General features: G+C 33.6%; 1 protein-coding gene across 13 annotated transcripts in view; it reads left to right on the plus strand.

The window, feature by feature from the left end:
• Nucleotides 1-20338, plus strand: part of Gtdc1 (glycosyltransferase like domain containing 1) — a 374674-nt gene that overhangs the window by 109722 nt on the left and 244614 nt on the right. For all 13 annotated transcript variants that reach the window (XM_071619200.1, XM_071619206.1, XM_071619212.1 and 10 more), the window contains one exon: nucleotides 2618-2810. In XM_071619200.1, coding sequence (XP_071475301.1) covers nucleotides 2618-2810 — 193 coding nt within the window. The remainder of the gene's footprint in view (nucleotides 1-2617; nucleotides 2811-20338) is intronic.

Here is a 20338-nt window from a genome sequence, read left to right on the forward strand (position 1 = left end):
GATAGTAGATATTTGTGATGTAATATAGCAAGCAATGTTTAACTGCCTTTTATCTATCTGTCTTTAAGTTTCTGACGTAATTTTCAAAATTCTCTTTCATTCTTCCCTCAGTTTCTTTCTAGAAGTTTCCATCATTTGAAGGATTAATGCCTATCACTTTGTTGAACTTGGACAGTGTTTGAGAACTCATTGAGCATTGCTTTATTAAAGCAGAAGTCTCCAATGGGCCTTAAAAAATTAAGCTTTGCATAGCTCAGTCTCTGAGTTTACCTCTTACCCATAAAACCTGTGGGGATCTCAAATTCATATTTGGAATACAAGTGAATGATGAGAAAAGGGCAATACCCTGTGTATTTCAAATACATGTGTACATCCACCTTTCCTACCTATGCCTGGTGGATAGGGGGCTACAAATGAAGATTATTGAATTTAAAATGCTGGAAGATTTGAAGATTACCTTTTTCCTTAAGAAAAGTGATTTATACTGCTAAAAGAGTAAATACCTTATTTTTATTTAAAAGCATTCATGATTTTATCTGTACAACACACTGCTAAGATTAGTACTGTTACTCACTTTAAAGAAGATGAGACTGAGTCCTACGAAGTTAGGTAACTTGTTCAAGGCCATCCAGCTAGAAAGTGATGGAACTGAAGTTCAAACTTACACCTTCTCTGGCAAATATTGTTTCTTACTTTACATATAAGTGAAATAAACACTCGTGCATGTGTGTGTAAATGTGCAAATATGTGTACACAATACAAGTGCTCATTGGTATTCAGATATCAAGAAAAAAAGCTTTTTTTCAGTTCACTCATTTCTCAGAGAACTATTTGAATCTTTTTCCTTTGAAACACAATTTAAGTAGACACCATGACTGAGCATGTGCAATACAATTTTATTAGTGAAAAGCATTATTGAGTCATTGAGACTAATAATTTTACGGAACAACATTATTTAAGAAAGCAATATGCTATTTAATGAGTGGTATTTACTTTACTCATAAAAGAAAATTCAAACATCTGGAATATTTTTTAAGCAATCTAATATTCATTTACAAAATGATGTTTCTGCCTTATGTCTTACAGGAAATAGTATAAAATTTGAAATGTATGTGAAAGTTTTACATTCATACAGATTATTTCACTGAGCACATTAACAAAAATCATATTATTAAAATGAAAAATTGCTTAATAGCCAAATTCTCAGTGATGAAATTTTACTATTAATAAACCCATTTTTTTTTTTTTTTTGCTACTTTATCCTTCTTAGGTTTCTTGTATAAAGACGTTTGTAGAATCTTTGGTGGTTAACAGATATGTAGCTTTACTCAACCTTTTGATATTCCTTTGGGGGTGGGATATTGACAGTAGTGGGGAAGTCATCAAGGTATATGTAGTGTCTCAAAAAAATCTTATGCTTTAGTTTTTTAAAAATTTTTTCTTTTAATTTTCTTTGTAGTTGTAAATAGACCTTTATTTATTTATTTTTAATTATTTATATACGGTGCTGAGAATTGAACCCAGGGCCTCACACAGGCTAGGCAAGCGTTCTACAACTAAACCACAACCCTAGCCCTTAAGTTTTTAATACTGGAAAATTGAGATTCAAATATGAATGACTTTCTTTAAAATATAGATTCATTAGGGGCAGTGATAGCTGATAAATTTAAAGATGGATTAATATGAAAGTTATAGAATCTGAACATTTCCAAACTGGGAGGGACCTTACAAATGAAGAGCTCTCAGTGGAAATCTTTATTAGAAGATGAGATCAGTGACTGTAAAACAAGGGCTTCAGGTCAAGTAGGTTCTTGGGTCACTGAGTCAGGCTCACAGCTTAACCAACCAGGATTGTGAATGATCACAGGAGGAGAAGGCTTTTGTATTCGTGGGGTAGGACACAAAGCTTAGGGTTATGGAAGAGAGTAATCTGAGGGCATGAGGAAAACAAGCAAAAAATAAAGACACTTTTTTTTTTTTAATAAAAATATTGATTCCAAAAATTTAAGACTTAATGTATTTTTAAAAGATAGGATTTCTTTTCTCCTCCTCCTACTGTGGGGATCTCAATATGCACTCTGTGATATCAGAACATTAAATTATGTAAGCTGATATCTCTCCCTCCCCCCGACCCCCAGGACTTTGTGCTTGCTAGGCAGGCACTCTGTCACTTATCTACATCCCCAGCCCCTGAGATGTCTGTTTTTTATTTTAATTTATGTGTATGTTAAAAACATACGTATGTGTATATACATACACATATAATTATTTATTTATTATTTTTATGTTTTTCAATGTAGGGATTGAACTCAGGGATGATCTACCACTGAGCTATATCCCCAGTCCTGTTTTGTTTTGTTTTGAGCAGGGTCTCCCTAAGTCCCTCAGGTTTCCCTCAGGTTTTCCTCAAACTTGAAATCCTTCTGCCTCAGCACCCCAAGTAGCTGGGATTACACATCTGCACTACTGTGCCCAGTTTAGGATGCATATTTTTAAAAATTACACATGACTAAATTATTTGTATTTTCTTTTTGAGAATAAAATTTAAACATTTAAAGAATTTTCATATATATCTGCAAAATATGTTTTTTTTTTTTTTTTTGTATTAACTCTCAAGGTTTGAATGGTCCAATGAGTATTCTTATCATTGAGGCATTCTATGGAGGTTCCCATAAACAACTGGTGGATCTGCTCCAAGAAGAGCTACAGGACTGTGTTCTTTATACCCTTCCTGCAAAGAAATGGCATTGGAGAGCACGGACAGCAGCTTTGTACTTCTCTCAGAACATTCCTGTCAGTGAGCATTACAGGTAATCAGAGCTCAGGAGGCATCTTCAGCTTGTTTTTAATGTACCTGTTTTCAGGATGTTGATTCTCTATCAGCATGTTAAAATTTCTTCAACTCTATAATTGGTTATAATGACTGCAGTTGGTATATGTTTAGAGACAGAGAAGCAGTGGAATAAACTCACACTCTCAGGACACCTGGTTATTAGGAAAGTGACTTCATTTAGAACCTACAGTTTTTTCTTTTATCTTGTGATTTTATTCTGTGTGCATATGTGGGTGTGGGTGACAATTTTTGAACTGAGATGAAAGTTGATCTTGGGCATGTTGTTTTTTGCCATTGTTTGTTTTTGTTCACTAATCTCCAATGCCTTTTTTTTTAGTAAGTATACAGTTTCAGTTTAGTTTATTACACTATTCTGCACTAGGACCCAGGGTTGAAAAGATGGATGTGACTAGGGATTTAAAGACTATTAAGATAGACATAGATATACAAGTGCAATGTGAGTATGAAAGTTGGAGAAATTGATTTTGTCTGTGAAAAACTGAAGGTGGATTTATGCAACTGGTAATATTTGACTCAGCCTTGAAGGTTGTGGAGATTTTGTCGTATAGACCTCAATTCTGAATTGTGATTTGTTAGAAAGTGGGAGGTAGGAGGATGTATTTGAAAGAGGCTTATGGAACATACTGAAAAGATAGAGGAGAACTACTAATTACATTTGTAGGGGTAACAGATAGAAAGGAAGAAAAGGAATCCCCTTAAACATTTCTCTCCTCTTAGTCTCTGCCCTCCCACATGTCTCCCTAAGGTTAAATAGTAGAAGATTGTCTGACTGGTTTACAGATGTGATGATCTTGCCATTCTGGGCCCCACTGTGTAGGGCTGTGTTGCTTCAGGTAGGAGAGAGCAATGCCACACTGGTAGTGATGTAGTTAGAGACAGGTTGTTCAAAGGGCATGCTGCAAGCTGCAGTGGATATCTTGGTTCCAGCAGCTGTATCCATCAGCTGCATGTGATGTAGATCAGCTACAAAAAGACAGCAGCTTGTAATTTTGATGTAAGTTTCTGTTCTTAGTAGTGAAATTTGGTAGATTCAGAGAATAACTCACTTTATGAATGAAAACCATGCATTGTCTCTGAGAGTTCAGATTGTTGGAATAGCAGTAAGTACTCACATCACATTTTATTTTAAAGATAAAAGTGCCATTTTAGTGCATATTGAGGATTTTGTATTTTTCTAATCTAAAATGTATTGTGGTTTACATAATTTAATGTTCTGATATCACCAAGTGAATATTGTTGATTCACTAATAGTATGAGAAATTTTAATGAATGTGTTGATATAAAAGTTGTAAAGACAATGGTAACACTATTGCTGTATGAAAATCTGACTGTTTATAGTTGTTTTCACATCTTATTTAATTGTATTCTTGTAGCACAAATTGTATTATAATACTCAAGGTCAAATATTACAGTAGAGTTGTTGGCACATTTTCATTTGACCTTACTATTGGAAATAATAATTTTCCACTGTCATTTGAACATTAAAATGTACCTTTTCTCTATCTGCTGTTTGATTTCATTTTGATTATTCAGTACTGCAGAATTAAATTATTGCATCACAGACATCTTTACATTGGGAATGCGCAAGCAATTCTTTGCACGTGGCTTTCATGCTATCTTGGAAGACTGAAGCATTTGAGGATAAATATCTCAATACTCTTTGAAGCAGTCTTACGTGGGAGGTGGATTACTGAAAGATCATTGTGTAAAGTTTTATTCTCTGAAAGCTGAAACCTCACTGCCTAACAATAGTATCTGTCATCTTTCAAAGTCAACCGTTTAATCTGCTCAGTTATTTGTATTAATCTAATCAGACTTCACCCAAATACATACCTCGCCAATTTAACTTACAGTTCTATTTTACCAAAGATAATTCATCTGTTCTTTACTAAACAACTTTTTTGAATATTTTTGGGAAAATAGCAGCAGATTGAAAACTTAAAACTAGATTAAAAATTATGCTTACTCTATCCTAGACTGAAGTACACGAATGACCTTTTGTTATGCCAGATAAATCTGATTGCAGTGGAAGCTTTTAAATATATGAAAAATATTTGCTTTCTTGTTACTTACTCTTCTTGTACATTTGGTAAATAAACCCACAAAAATTCATAAAGGTAAAATAATTAAGTATCAATATTGTCTAGTATGCAAATTGCTCTGAACTAATAAGAATGTGTCTGGTGAGAAAGCTCTTTAATGTAGGTGTTTTCATTATTTTTCTCAGCTTCTGTACATGCAGTTGTTAATTTTTATGTTTATTATACAGGATATATTTTACTATTAAGAGAATAAATGATTCAGCCTAAACAATCATTTTGATTTCATTTTGTCTTAACTAAAAGAACACATCACGATTCACATTAGAGCTATTCAATTTGATTATAGATTACAAAAGCTCAACAAGTTATTTGTCTTAAAAGTAGTTGATAATTATTGTAATTCTTAGGTTATATTGAAGCATTGCTTTTTGGAAACTTACAAAATGCACAGAAGGTTTCTGAAGATGGGGGCTTGAGGAAAGGCCTTAAATTTTGTGTTTTGAAATGTATGAGTCATTTGTATTAGGATTAAGCTTTCTCACTTTCTTAGAATGTACCTTAGACTAAGCTTCAAGAATAGTTCATTTTTCTTTCTGTAGTATCTCTAGATAACCAAAAGAATCACTTATTTAATTTTTTTTTTTACTCTGGTATGCCTATAATTATGTTTTGTTCTGTCTGAGATATTGTGGAAGATACAGGTCATTGTCCACTTAACATTTTTAACATTTTTTTCTTTCTTGTCAATAGAATGCCAGTTTTCTTTGGGGTGGCTAAGTATCCAGCCCTTGGGAATGAAGCATGATTGAGCCCAATTGGTTGTGATAATTTCATTTGTCTTTGGCCAAATTTCTCTGATGTTCTTGCAACTAGGGTTGGTCAGACCACAAGTTATGGCAAATTAGTGTTAAGTCGATGGATGACCTCTGGGTGTTCTTTAAGCAAAGTGTTTTCTTTCTTTCTTTTTAATTTTGCTTTTAAAAGGGGAGCACCACCTCTTTCCTGCAATTGACTGCAGTTGTAATGTCTGTAATCATGAAATTCAAGCATAAGAACAAAACATCAGGATTGTCTCTATAATGGCCGACAGAAGCCTGGAAAGAGGTGGCCTAGACTTCAGTTTTGCATAATATCACTACCAAGTCACTTGAAGAACTTTGCCTCTAAAACATGTAGAAATTCTTCACAAAACATAACTCTGTGACTCTTCCTTTAATTGAGAGAGGAGTACTGAAATCTCTAACTGTAATTGTGGTTTCGTGTATTTTTCTTTCATGGCTATCATGTGTTTTGTTTTTCCTTATTTAATATAAAAAATAAAAATTGTACATATTAATAGGGAACCATATATACACGTTATGTGTATATATAAAAAATAAAAATTATGTGTATAAATATTACATAATGTGTATATATATACACATTATGTAATATTTAAGTCAGGTTAACTATACTTATTTCCTCAACATTGATCATTTCTTTATGATGAAAGCACTTAGAATCCTTTACCTCTTATTTATTAAAATATATAGTATATAATTTTTTTAGTTGTAGTTGGATACAATATATTTTAATTAATTAATTTTTTTTTTAATGTGGTGCCGAGGATTGAACCCAGGGCCTTGCCCATGCTAGGGGAGCACTCTACCGCTGAGCCACAATCCCAGCCCCAGTACATAATTTTTATCCATGGTCATTATCCTAATAGCACACCCAAACTTCTTATATCTATCTAAAAGAAGCTTTGTGTATCATTTTTCAGAAGGCTGTTCAAGACATATTAAGTGACAAAAAGGTAAGGTGTAGAACAGTGTTATGTACTGTCCTTGGTATGAAGAAAGAGAGGTGTAGGAACAAACAGAAGAGAGTATACTGTAAAGGAATAAAAATAGTTGCCCCGGGAGGAGTGTGATCGAAGCAGTCAGTGTCCCACCTATGCTCTTTGGACCTTTCCTTGGCCCAAGTGTAATGCTTGTTTCTGTTATCTGCAGCTCTTTGCCTTAGGGAGCAGCTGCTCTCTCCCATATGCAGAAGGCTGGGAGCAGCCCTCCACGAATGATCCTCACCTTTTATCAGGAAATGTGATACTGCATATCACAATGTGTACTGCATCCAGAGTGACAGACACATTTATATCATCTTTAATAATTTATTTTTAATATTTTTTATCTGGGATAATACTAAAATAATAAAATATATATATATTTTTTATAATGGGATATGCAGGATCCTTCAAAACTGTAGCTCAGGAAAGAGCCCCTCTTATTGGTCTAGCAGTAGTCTGGGAATGAAACAATAAGGAAAAGAGAGGAAGATAGTGAAATTGAAAGCAAATACATAAGGGAGATGAACAAACTCAAAATTAGTTACTTTGAAATCACAAAGTGGATAGACCACAGGCATGATTGATTGTTTTTAAAGACACATAATTTTTGGGAAAAAAAAAAGAATATAACTACAGATATAGTGTTTTTACAGACACACACTTTTTGGAAGAAAAAAGAAAATAACTACAGATATAGGACAGATCAATAAAGATGGGAAATACTTTGAATACTTTTATGCTAATACATTTAAAACTTAGAATGGACAATTTCTTAGAAAATCTTATCTTTACAAATGTCACTCAATATGAATAGACATCTGAATGAATCTATAATCATTAAACATCAGTAAGGCAAGGGTTGGGTCCTTGGACTGTGTTGTTTTACTGTCCCTATGCCATTGTCCCTTCTTCCAAACTTGGGTTTAATGAGGTCCAGTGTCTTCTTTTTAAGATTTTCTGTTTCATTGCTTCCCCCATATAATCTTTTCTTAATGTCCATGGAGGAGGAGGAAAGCAAATAGTGGATAGAAAATAAATCAAGTGAAAATTCAAGCTGATAAGTATTGCATAAAGTGAAATTAAAGCTTAAAGTGATATTTCATTGTTTATACTTCTGTTATGAGTTGTTGTTTTCCTTAATGGTACCATGACTGAGGTATTTTGCTAATCAAAATTGATATTTTTTTCCCCTTGAATGACATATTCACTGTAAAACATTGAATCTAATGCTGGGAAAATGATCATTTTTAGATGGTATGAATTACTTATGTGTGTTTGTTTCTTTATAGCTAGCTCTAATGAATATGGGTAGTGGATATGGTTGAATTTAAAAAGAAGTGGTAGTTTCTCAAACAATTCTCACTTATAAATTAGTAAATTAAATCTGGGGATTTAGCTCAGTTTAAGAGCGCTTGCCTAGCATGCATAGGTCCTGGGTTTGATCCTCAACACCAAAAAACAAAATTAGTAATTTAAGTTTTCCTTTCCTTGACAGTTATATCTTGTTTTGAATTTTTGCCTCTTGATAAAAATATAACTTTCTCAATAATTTAATATTACAATTATAAATATAACTACTGTTATTAAACTTTAATTAAAATACACCTTTCTGAATAATTTTATACTATTTTAATCGTGAAAACACCTTTTTATTAGTGTGTATCATGGTTGAGATATAAAAGTAAGTGATGTTTTAAGAATTTATAGGCAGGTGAGATATTCTTAGGGCTTATGTAGGACATCATTTTTTATCTCTAAAATAACTAGAACGAATTAGTGGCATTAAATAATAATGACTAACATTGAATGCTTACCTTATGGTAGGCATTCCATGGTCCTAAAAGCTAGATATTATCATCCTGGTATTACAGAGAAGAAAATCAAGGCTTCCAGAATCACTGGGTTTCACACCTAGTTGGTGGTGAATGTGTGGTTTGAGCTCAAGTCTGGCTACCTGCAAAGGCCATATATAGTTTGCTCTTTATAAGCCTCTGCTCTAAACCACTCTTCTATCTTAATTTCTACCTGAAGAAGGAAAAATGAACTAATTTATTTAAACCCAAGTATCTCTTGATTAAGACTATATTACTAGATTTTACTATTAGAAGTGAATATGGTACTTCTGATCATGAGAAATATTGTAGTTCTTGAATATTGCTGGTGTCTGGAGGACGAAAGCCTTTCTAGTTCTGTAAATCTGTGATGTTCTCATTTATTCCTCAGCACATTTCCCTATAGTTTTCAGCTTTAGAAGTTACAGGTCATTTGAATTTTCATCTTTTAAGGCTTTTCCTTAAAATACAAATAAGGAACTCCATAAGATGCTTTCTTTATTCATAGGGTAGACTGATGAATACACAAGTAACATTCTCTGTCGAGGATGCTCAATACCTGCCATTCCCAAATTATCTTCAAACTAGTATACTGTGAAGTTGGTCTGCTTGGTTTTTGAACTTGGCTAGGGGCAGCATTCCATTACTACCCAGCTCACTAGCCTTATATCATTACCAGCTGTGTGCACTTCTTGGGATTTGGATGATGTTCTGATGCTGTATAAATAATTTTGTCATTAGGTGCAATGTAGCATCCCATAATCTCACCAACATATGACTGCTCCATTTATGAGAATTGGCTGAGAGATTCCCCATCTCTTGCTCAGCCAACCAGTTTCCCTATCCTATACTGCCTTGTTGTGGGATTTTCTTTTGGTTTGTTTTCATATCAATCTTGCTATCCGGTCTGACCAGCATACACTAGCTTTCTAGATTTGTATGTCCCATTAGACTTCCCCCCAAATATTTTATCTCAGTCAAATCTCCTCTTATTGTTCAGTTTAGCCATGTGGACTTTTATATTGAAAATGTTGCTGATCATGACCCTGTGGAATTAGAATAGTTCTGCAAACCAAATTGCAGTTTGGTCAGTGTCTGTCTCACTCTCTTTTCTTTTTTCATTCTTCTTTCTCTCTCTCTCTCACATACACGTGAGCACAAATACAAATTTATAAATTCTTCATTGCCAAACGAGAATGTAAAACTGTCACCATGCTCCCTAAATGATTGCTTCATCTTTTTTCTGTTTTTCTTTGTGTTCATTTGTCAGTGCTCTGAAGAAGTAAAATATCCCATTAGTAGGGGGAAAAAAAGTTTTCTTGTTATGAAGTTCATAGTTTTTCTCATCACAATCCGCTAATTAAAAAACGTTTGTATAGTTAGTAGCACATAGCTACTAACTTCCAAGGAGTAAGCATTGCAGTGCAATTTAAAGTATATGTTTTAAATATCCTTTGTAGCTTATTTTAAAAATAAAATGTTGCATGTAAGATTCTATACAACTCCTCCCATCCCCCCATACACAATTGTTCATGTGCGTACATTATTTCTAACAGACTCTATACCTTAAAGACTTCTAGAGTAGATCTCCTATCCATTTACTCTTTGAAATCTGACAACTGTATTTTAAAAGACAAACTGTATGTTTACTACATTTTACAGAGGGGAGAATATCTTTGCTTTTAATGAATATAATGGGAAAGGAAAGTAAGAAAAAAGAAAAGTATATCCCCAAATGGATACAAAACATAATATTATATAAAAGAGCTCTGAATAGAGATTAAGGGAGGGCTTTTATAATTTTGCTTTTGTGTTACGCTCACTTCTGACATAATTATTGAAGCTATTTGTCTGACTTTAGAACACTTCCAATTTGCTGTTTTTAGGTGTTGAGTATCTTCATCATGTTTAATTTCCATAGCATGGGAAAAAAATGTGTTTAGGAAATGAAAAATATTTTGATTCTACTTTCATCCTGAACATTTGTTTATTTAAGAAAGTTTTTGCTCTTTTATTAAGGTTCTAGTCAATGAAAATATGTTCCCTTTTGCTACTGTAGCATGTGCACAAGTCTCAGTCTCTGACATACTGTATTTGGGACCTAAAAAGCCAGGAGGAAGATCCTTTGCTGCCCTTTCCTTCCACTTAAGCCTACGTAATTAAAGAAGGCTTCATGATTGATTACTTGTTACATTGGGGGTCACATTTGATCTTCTGTGCTCCTTTGAACACATTGTTCCATCCACTGAAGGACCATTGCATGTTCAGTATAAGCCATATTAAGGAACATGATGGCCCTGTTGCTGTCTTGATCTGTCTGCCCATAAATGTAGCTGCAATGGGAGGCAGGAGCTGAGTCCTGATCCTGCTTACAAAGGAGCACATGTGTCCATTTCACCCTTTTCTCTTTCTAAAGAATGTAGTCCTACATTTTATTGTATTTCTTGTAGTGTGTGTGTGTGTGTGTGTGTGTGTGAGTGTGTGTGTGTGTGTGCGCGCGCACGCGGGCTCGCTAGCAACCGATGATGTAAAGGCAAACTTTATAAACTTGGATAAACTTTGACACATGATGTTAGCATATGGTAAGTCCTTAGTAAACCCTTGGTTGATGGAAAGAAAGCTTAGTGCCTGTATTCATTTGCTAATATTCATAGCCTTGATTAAATAGTCTCCAATTAGAAAACCCCTAGAGGCTTTTCCTTGCATATGTAAGTCCAGATAATAAACAAGGGTTTGTTGTGGCCCCACAGATCTGGGCCTTGTCTGAATCTGCAACCTCATCTCCTAAATCCATCATCTCATTAATCAGCATTGCCTTGTTTACTCAGTCTGAAACATCAAGCTCTTTCCTGCCTCAGATCTTATAACTATTTGCTGGTCCCTTTGCCAGCAATGCTTAGACATGCTCCCACCCCACATTCTTTGCTCTTCCTTGCTTTTTCCTTTCCATTTCTCAAATTCCAGTTAAATTTTACCTTCTCAGAGAGGTTTTTGCCTAGACACTTATCCTAAAATAAGCCCTCTCCTTCAGCACCTTTTCCCTTGTCGTATAGTATCATTTTATGAGACTTGGGATTTTGTTTGTTTGCTTGATATTTTTCTCACTTTCCATTTTATTCTAAGTTTCATGATGGAAGGGGCCATATCTGTCTTGTTTACCATTTTATCCTCAACATTTTAGGATGCTGCCTGTAAGACATTATCTGCTTAGTAAATACGATTGAATGAATTAATGGACTTGGAATATATAAACAAAATGTATTTCAGTTGGCTTTATTAATTTTCTTATTCTTTCTGCTATAAGCAGTACAACTGTCCTGTGTTTGTGTCATCTCTTCTAAATAGAAACTGCATCCATTTAGGGAGCTGTGGTACTGAGTTTTGTGAGATTAAACTAAAGAATTCCATACACACTTATTTATTTTTAAGGGTTATATTAATCATACACACTTATTTTTAAGGGTTATATATCTATATTTTTAAAAATATTTATTTTTTAGTTTTAGGTGGACACAATATCTTTATTTTATTTTTTATGTGGTGCTGAGGATCGAACCTAGTGCCTCGCGCATGGCAGGTGACCGTGCTACCACTTGAATCACATCCCCAGCCCCTAAGGGTTACATTAATCATACTATGAAAACAGCTATCATCCACTATGTCAATTTTGATGAAAGAAAAAATATTTTTCACCTGGATAAAGGTGTTTCTAGGAAAAAAATGTGACTTTCTAGAATCTAAAAATATACATGTGACATTTTAGAAAATATTATGTGATCGTATTTTAAGGATTTTTAGTTTTGACAGTGGCCACATGAACAGTGGCCTTTTAATTTGTAGTACAGAAAGTATTACAATAAAGGAGAGATTAGAATTTTCCCCAAAGATGTATTATTCTTAGTCACTGCAATTATTTAAGCATTTAAAAACATTTTTGTAATGCTTTTCGATAGACATTCTTCATTTTGGTTACAAACACCACTAGTTACCATTGCTTTTCACATTTATGTAACTTAACTGACTCATTTAGGCCTCTGTTTGTAGCCTCTGGTTTAGCATCTGTCCAAGAATGGATTTTTTAAAAATATTTTTTTAGTTGTAGATGGACACAATACCTTTATTATTTATTTATTTACTTTTATGTGGTGCTGAGGATTGAACCCAGTGCCTCACACATTCGAGGCAAGTGTTCTGCCATTGAGCCACAATCCCAGCCCCCAAGAATGAAGTTTTAAATGACCTTAAATAAAAATTTTTAATTGTACATATACATAAATGAGTTTATTAAAAGAATAATAATCATTTGTGTTTGAAAGAAAGAGCGTACTATAGTATAATGCCTTTTCTGCCATTAATTAATTGTTCAGCCTGAAGAAGTCAATTTTTAACTTTAGAGGCGTTATTCTTTTCATCTGTAACTGATAGTTTATGGTTCTATCTATTCTTGAATTTTATGATGTCATAAACAAGTTTAGGATTTAAGGAATTATATCAAAAGGACAAATTTGTCCTGTTCCTTATTCAACTTTGTCAACCACTACTTCATTTAACTTCTGGCTCCCCCCCACCCCCAGTTTTATTTATACAGCTTTTTGAAGTTATTTTTAAAATTGTATCTAACTTTTATTTTTAGGATGAGAGGCTCTTGGGGACTATGTATTTCTAACAGTACTCTTCCCTCTTTGGTGTTGCTCTTATTTGTTTAGATCTCCTGTTCCAGCCTCAGCATTGGATGATCATTTGCCTTTTCAAGAGAAGGTACTTGACCTTCAAGTTAGCTTTCTGTCTCATCATGGCATGGGACCTAAGAAGTGAATATCAAATACTGATGATTTTACTATAGAGCTCAGTATAATTAGTTCTTCAGTGAGGGAAGTCATCACTAAAGAGATAGAGGGAAAAATTTATTTCTTGTTCAGGAGAGAGATCTAAGAAAATGTTAGAGATTTTGATAGATGGAGATGAAATGGATGAGTGCTAAAGGAGGATTGACAACATATATTAATGAAGGAGAAGTAGGAAATGTTTGGAAAACAAACTTTGGCTCAGCATCAACATTCTCTGAATTAGAAAGAGGTGTGGGATATCAGTTTGGGGTGATGTGAACGTTTTGTGTAGTTTGTGTACATTCTTGAATTCAAGGTTAGAAATTTGATGAGGGGCTGGGGATGTGGCTCAAGCGGTAGTGCGCTCGCCTGGCATGTGTGCGGCCCAGGGTTCGATCCTCAGCACCACATACAAACAAAGATGTTGTGTCTGCCGAAAACTAAAATAAATATTAAAAATTCTCTCTCTCTCTCTCTCTTAAAAAAAAAAAAAAGAAATTTGGTGAGCTTTTACTTTAAGTGAGTAGTATCCCATGGAGGCTGTATTACTCAGGACCCAGTTAAAATTTAAATAAACATTAAAAAAATGTATATTGAGTCATATAACTGAAAATCCCAGAGTATTGGACAGCAGGCAAAGCTGGATGGAGTGATTCAGTGATGTTACTAAATCTTGTACTTTTTTCAGTCTACTTTCCTTTGTTTTGGCCATATTGTGAAGAGCTAAGCTTACATTCTACCTGCTTAGTTACCTTATCTGAAATACAGAACTTCTTTCTCAGTAGTTCTAATGAGAGTCCCAAGATGAACTAAATGGACTATTTTTAAAAATCATATGGTCTTTGAACTTTTCATTGTGACAAAACTCATCTGATATCATGAATGGCCAAACTTGAGTTATATCACCACTTTGGGATTTAGAAGTGGAGTCATTGCACACAAGCCACATAATTTAAATGTAGGAGAGTAAAAGGAAAATTGTATTGTTGCTATTTGAGAAAGAGGAAATGTTGTCTTGTAGGAAAAAGCACTATAGGTATTATAGTAAAAAATGGGAATGAGGTAAAGAGAACTGGGCGGGACAATTACTATAGCAAAATAGGATGGAGACCATTGATAATGTTAGAGATGGGCATTGGATTCTCAACATCTTATGGAAAAAGAGTGAGATTCTGAATGAGAATAATGACAATATATATGGAAAATAGGAAAGGAACTAGAAATATGAATGGAGTTTGTGTTTGTACTTTACTAGTAACGAAATTTGTTTAAGAAATGAAGCTAATTTTATCTTTGTCCTGTCCATGAGAAAATAATCTTGGATATAAGTTTATTTAGTCAATATCAAAGAGGTCACAGAGTACTTTCTTGGTTATAAGTATTTAAAATTGATAATGCTAATTGTAAATCATTCATATTTACTCATTGCATTAGGTCAGTGAATTTACTTTGGCAGCATTTTAAGTTATTCCATGTACTTTAATGTAGTGAACTAATGGTTCCTTTCTGCCATTCATATAAAATCTTACACACACACAAATACATACACAGTCAACAAGTGTGCATTATTTGGTATTAGCTTCTCAAATTTATCATCTCTAAAAATGTCAGGTATTAGGTGCGTCTGTAGAGTTCATAGATTATGCTAGATCCCACAGTGAAGATGAATGAGTAAAGTATGACTGCCACTAGTTATATGGTTCATAAAAACCAGTTTCTTTCTCAGTGATCTGGAATACGGGTATGCATTTGATGAATGTACACTGTGGTGCCAGGCTCAAATGATAAAAAACTGAACAAGGCAGTATGCTTTAGAAATACAATAATATTTGGTACTATTTGGACAATGTTCACTTTAATCAGCACTTTTAAGGCAGTCACATCTATTTCTAGGGAAATTTCCCATACTTGGTAATGTCTTTACATCTAATACTGGATCTAAAGTGTAGGTATAGGCTATTTTTTACATATCTAGAATTGATAGAGATATTTATTTGCATATAATTATTTTTTGTGGTTTCCAAGATTTAGAATGAAAGTAGCTAAGAAGGTGAATTCATTTTTGTAATTGCTTTCTCCCCTTCTATCATAAATATAGAGAAAACTTTTTAATGAAGTATCTAATATAATTCAAGGCATATTTGTGTATTTTGTATCAGTGTGGGTGTGGGTGTGTATAGCAATTATATCATGCAGTTTCTCATTCAATCATAATGATTCTTAGTCTTCATTTTGTAACATCATTAAATATCATCAGTTTTGTTAAAGATAAATTTTAATTTTATAAGCAACTTTGTTGTATTGAAAGATATTTTTCTCTACCATTTTGTAAGAGCCTTATTACCAGAATCCAAGCAGTAGCTCGCAGTGCATCACTGTACAGCCCTAGGAATCTCTGACTTAGTGTTTCATTAAAATTGGTCAGAATGAAGATATTATAATTTCTAAGTATGAAGAGTAATTGGTAGGATTACACAACCATGACATAGCAGTATTCTTACTTTTATCTATTCTTTAAAGATAACTAATGGCATTTATATTTTATTTGTCATATTTTTTTGAAAAGCAAGGGAAGCAGAGGATTAAGGTCTTGTTTGCTCTGAAATTTGATCACTGTTTAATATGTGAGTAGAGTTTATGTAAGTGATCACTTTCTTTGTCTAACTATGAAATTTAGAACTGGTAGTAGAAAAAAGAAGCTACTCATACAGAAACCCTCACAAACAATAAGTTGAAAGCATTAGGCTTTAGAATTGAACTACCTGAAAACATTCAGGTCTTTGGAAACATCATAATATTTGCTTTCTTTACATTTTTATTTTAGGTAAAATACTGACAGATGTTAGTGACCCACTTGAGCAGTGTTTTCTTTAGTTTTTCCATGGAAAAAAGTTGCCAGAAATTATTATTTTTTAATATGATCAGCATGTATATGTTTTACATGTATTAACTGGTATTAAAATGTGGTTTTTAATTAGATGTCTAAATCTGAGAGGAATTGTGGTAAGTACCAACCTCTGAGAATTATTGAAAAGAAAAGTTTCAATGAATAGAAATTTCTTTTTGTCTACTGCATTTTTCAAGCTTTTCTTTTTTAAAAAAATTTAAATTTATTCTAATTCGTTATATATGATAGCAGAATGCAATTCAATTCATACTATACAAATAGAGCACAATTATTCATGTTTCTGTTTGTACTCATAGTAGAGTCACACCATTTGTGTTTTCTGTCTCACTCCACTGACTTTTCTACCCCCATTTCCACTTCCTTCCCCTCCCTCCCCTTTGCCCTATCTAAAGTTCCGTCTATTCCTCCCATGCTGCCCCCTCCCTCCGCCATTCTCATTATAAATCAGTATCCTTATATCAGAGATGACATTTGGAATTATTTTTTTGGGATTAGCTTACTTCATTTAGCATTGTATTCTCCAACTCCATCCATTTACCTGCAAATGCCATGATTTTAGTCTCTTGTAATGCTGAGTAATATTCCATTGTGTGTGTGTGTGTGTGTGTGTGTGTATACACACACACACACACACACACACATATACCACATTTTCTTTATCCATTCATCTGCTGAAGGGTATCTAGTTTGGATCCACAATTTAGCTATTGTGAATTGTACTGCTTTAAAGATTGATGTGTCTGTGAGCCTGTAGTATGATATTTTTAAGTCTTTTGGGTATAAACCAAGGATGGGCATAGCTGGGTCAAATGGTAGTTCTATTCCTGGTTTTCCAAGGAATCTCCATACTGTTTTCCATATTGGCTGTACCAATTTGTAGTCTTACCAGCAATGTATGAGTGTGCCTTTCCCCCCCCATCTTCGCCAACACTTATTGTTGTTTGTATTCTTGATAGCTGCCATTCTGACTGGAGTGAGATGAAATCTTAGAGTAGTTTTGATTTGCATTTCTGTAATTGCTAGGGATGTTGAACTTTTTTTTATATATTTGTTGACTGATTGCATATCATCTTCTGAGAAGTGTCTGTTCAGTTCCTTGGCCCGTTTATTGATTGGGTTATTTGTTTTTATGGTGTTTAGATTTTTGAGTTCTGCATAAACCTCAGAGATTAGTACTCTATCTGATATGCACATGTAAAAATTGGCACCCAAGATAGGCTCTCTATTCACCTCACTGATTGTTTCTTTTGCTGAGAAGAAGCTTTTTAGTTTGAATCCATCTCATTTATTGATTCTTGATTTTAATTTGTGTACTACAGGAGTCTTATTAAGGATGTAGGGTGCCTTATTGTATGCCTAGTCCAATATAATGGAGTTTTGGGCCTACTTTTTCTTCTGTTAGTTCTCTGGCTTAATTCCTAGGTCCTTGATCTACTTTGAGTTGAGTTTTGTGCATGGTGAGAGATAGGGGTTTAATTTCATTTTGTTGTATATAGATTTCTAGTTCTCCCAGCACCGTTTGTTGAAGAGGCTATATTTTCTCCAATGTACATTTTTGGCACTTTTGTCTAATATAAGATAACTGTAATTATGTGGGTTAGTCTCTGTGTCCTCTATTCTGTACCATTGGTCTACCAGTCTATTTTGGTTCCAATACCATGTTGTTTTTGTTACTATTGCTCTGAAGTATAGTTTAAGGTCTGGTGTAATGATGACACCTGCTTCATTCTTCTTGCTAAGTATTGCTTTAGCTATTCTGGGTCTCTTATTTTCCAGATGAATTTCATGACTGCTTTTTCTATTTTTACAAGTAATGCCATTGGGATTTTGATTGAAATTGCATTAAATTTGTATAATGCTTTTGGTAGTATTATAATTTTGATAATATTAGTTCTGCCTATCTAAGAACAAGGGACATCTAAAAGAGGGGATACTTTCAAACTCATTCTATGAGGCCAGTATCACCTTGATTCCAAAAGCAGACAAAGATACATCAAAGAAAGAAAATTTCAGACCAATATCTCCAATGAACATAGACGCAAAAATTCTCAATAAAATTCTGTCACTTCAAATACAAAAACATCAAAAAGTTAGCACACCCTGATTAAGTGGGGTTCATCCCAGGGATGCAAGGTTGGTTCAACATATGGAAATCAATAAATGTAATTCATCACATCAATAGACTTAAAGATAAGAATCTTATGATAATCTCTATAGATGCAGAAAAAGCATTTGGCAAAATACAGCACCCTCTCAAAACACTAGAAAAACTAGGGATAGCAGAAATATATCTCAACATTGTAAAAGCTATCTCTGCTGAGCCCAGGCCAGCATTATTCTAAATGGAGAAAAATTGAAAGTATTCCTTCTAAAAACTATATATTCCTTCTAAAAACAAGATAAGGATGTCCTCTTTCACCACTTCTATTTAACATATTTCTTGAAACACTAGTCAGAACAATTAGAAGAAATTAAAGAGCCACAGATAGGAAAGGAATTCAAATTATCAGTATTTACTGATGATGTGATTCTATATCTAGAAGATCCAATAAATTGCACCAGAAAACTTGTAGAATTAAAGAATTCAGCAAAGAAGTAGGATATAAAATCAACACCCATAAATCGAAGACATTTCTGTATATCACTAACAAATCGTCTGAAAGAAAAATGAGGAAAACTAACCATTTACAATAGCCCCCCCCCAAAAAAAAAAAAAAAAAGAAAAGAAAAATGAAATACTTGGGAATCAACTTAATGAAAGAGGTGAAAAACCTCTACAATGAAAAGTACACAATGCTAATGAAAGAAATTAAAAAAGATCTTTTTCAGGCTTTTCTAATTTTTTAAACTAAGGAATTTGCTTTCTCAAAGTTTCTCAGTGTTATTCTCTAGGATTTCTGCTGGATGTTGTGTTTTTTGATGATAAACATTTTAGATATTATTTATATCTCAACTTAATGAACTCAAGGCATTTATATCTATTAAGACCCATTTTATATTATAAAAATATAAAATTGTTACTTGTTTAAAGATTTAGGCTTTAAGTGGACATGATATTTTAGATTTGATATATCTTCCATTTTAGAAAAATAGTAGGACATTTCTGAAGTAAAATGTTGCAACTTGATTTTGTTTGGTACTTTGGTTACTTTGGTTTTACAATTTAAAGTGTGGGGAGTGGTGGTGGGGAAATCCCTTCTGTCCAAATTTGTCTACATGAGTCACTTGCAGTCTTCCTTCTAAAAGTGTGTAATGAAATGATGCCCTCTGAATCAGTATTTCCATATTTGCAATTTTGGAATTCAGTTATGTACTCATCAACACTGACTTAAACTTCTGTTTTGTTTTTCGATTTGTCATATAATCTTTCTTTTTTGTCAGTGAACACATCTAAGCAAGAATGACTTCTGATTTTCATAGACATGGATTGTTAATTGTTCTCTCACTCATTTTGTCTTAATGACTAATACATTTGCTTGCAACTCCAAACCACAGTAGGCACACAGATAGTAATACTCACACACTATTAGGCAACAAAATGTGGATTGCTTCAGTGTTTGGGCACCCCTAGGAACCTATGATGGGTTTTGATGTTGTCCCTTGTACCCACTGATTTGGCATATTGTTGCATAGGAGCTCTGAGGGACAAGGAAAGAGCACTGGACTAGAGTCAGAAGAACAGATTCCAAAGCCCAGTTTAACCACTCACCTGTGTTAAAGAAAGGTCACTATCATTGCATATCTCCACCTGTGAAGTGAGGGAAATAATACTCTTTTATCTGAACAATTTGTTGTGAGGGTCAAATAAAATAATAATCTTCCAGGAAATTTATACATTTGTGTGTAAAATATTATTGTAAAGGTTGTATTGTTTTAGTTGGAATTATTATTATTTATTTAAAAAGACTGAATTGTTTTGAGATTTTTTTAATAAGCTACTTAATCTATGGACTTTCATTTATATGTTTAAAATATGAGTAGAAGTATGAGAGTATTAATACTTTAATGAAAACATAGTGTTTAAAGAGTGTTTTGGTGAGGATGTGGGGAA

The sequence above is a fragment of the Marmota flaviventris genome, chromosome 11 (genome assembly GCF_047511675.1).
Source record: "Marmota flaviventris isolate mMarFla1 chromosome 11, mMarFla1.hap1, whole genome shotgun sequence".
Taxonomy (NCBI): Eukaryota; Metazoa; Chordata; class Mammalia; order Rodentia; family Sciuridae; genus Marmota; species Marmota flaviventris.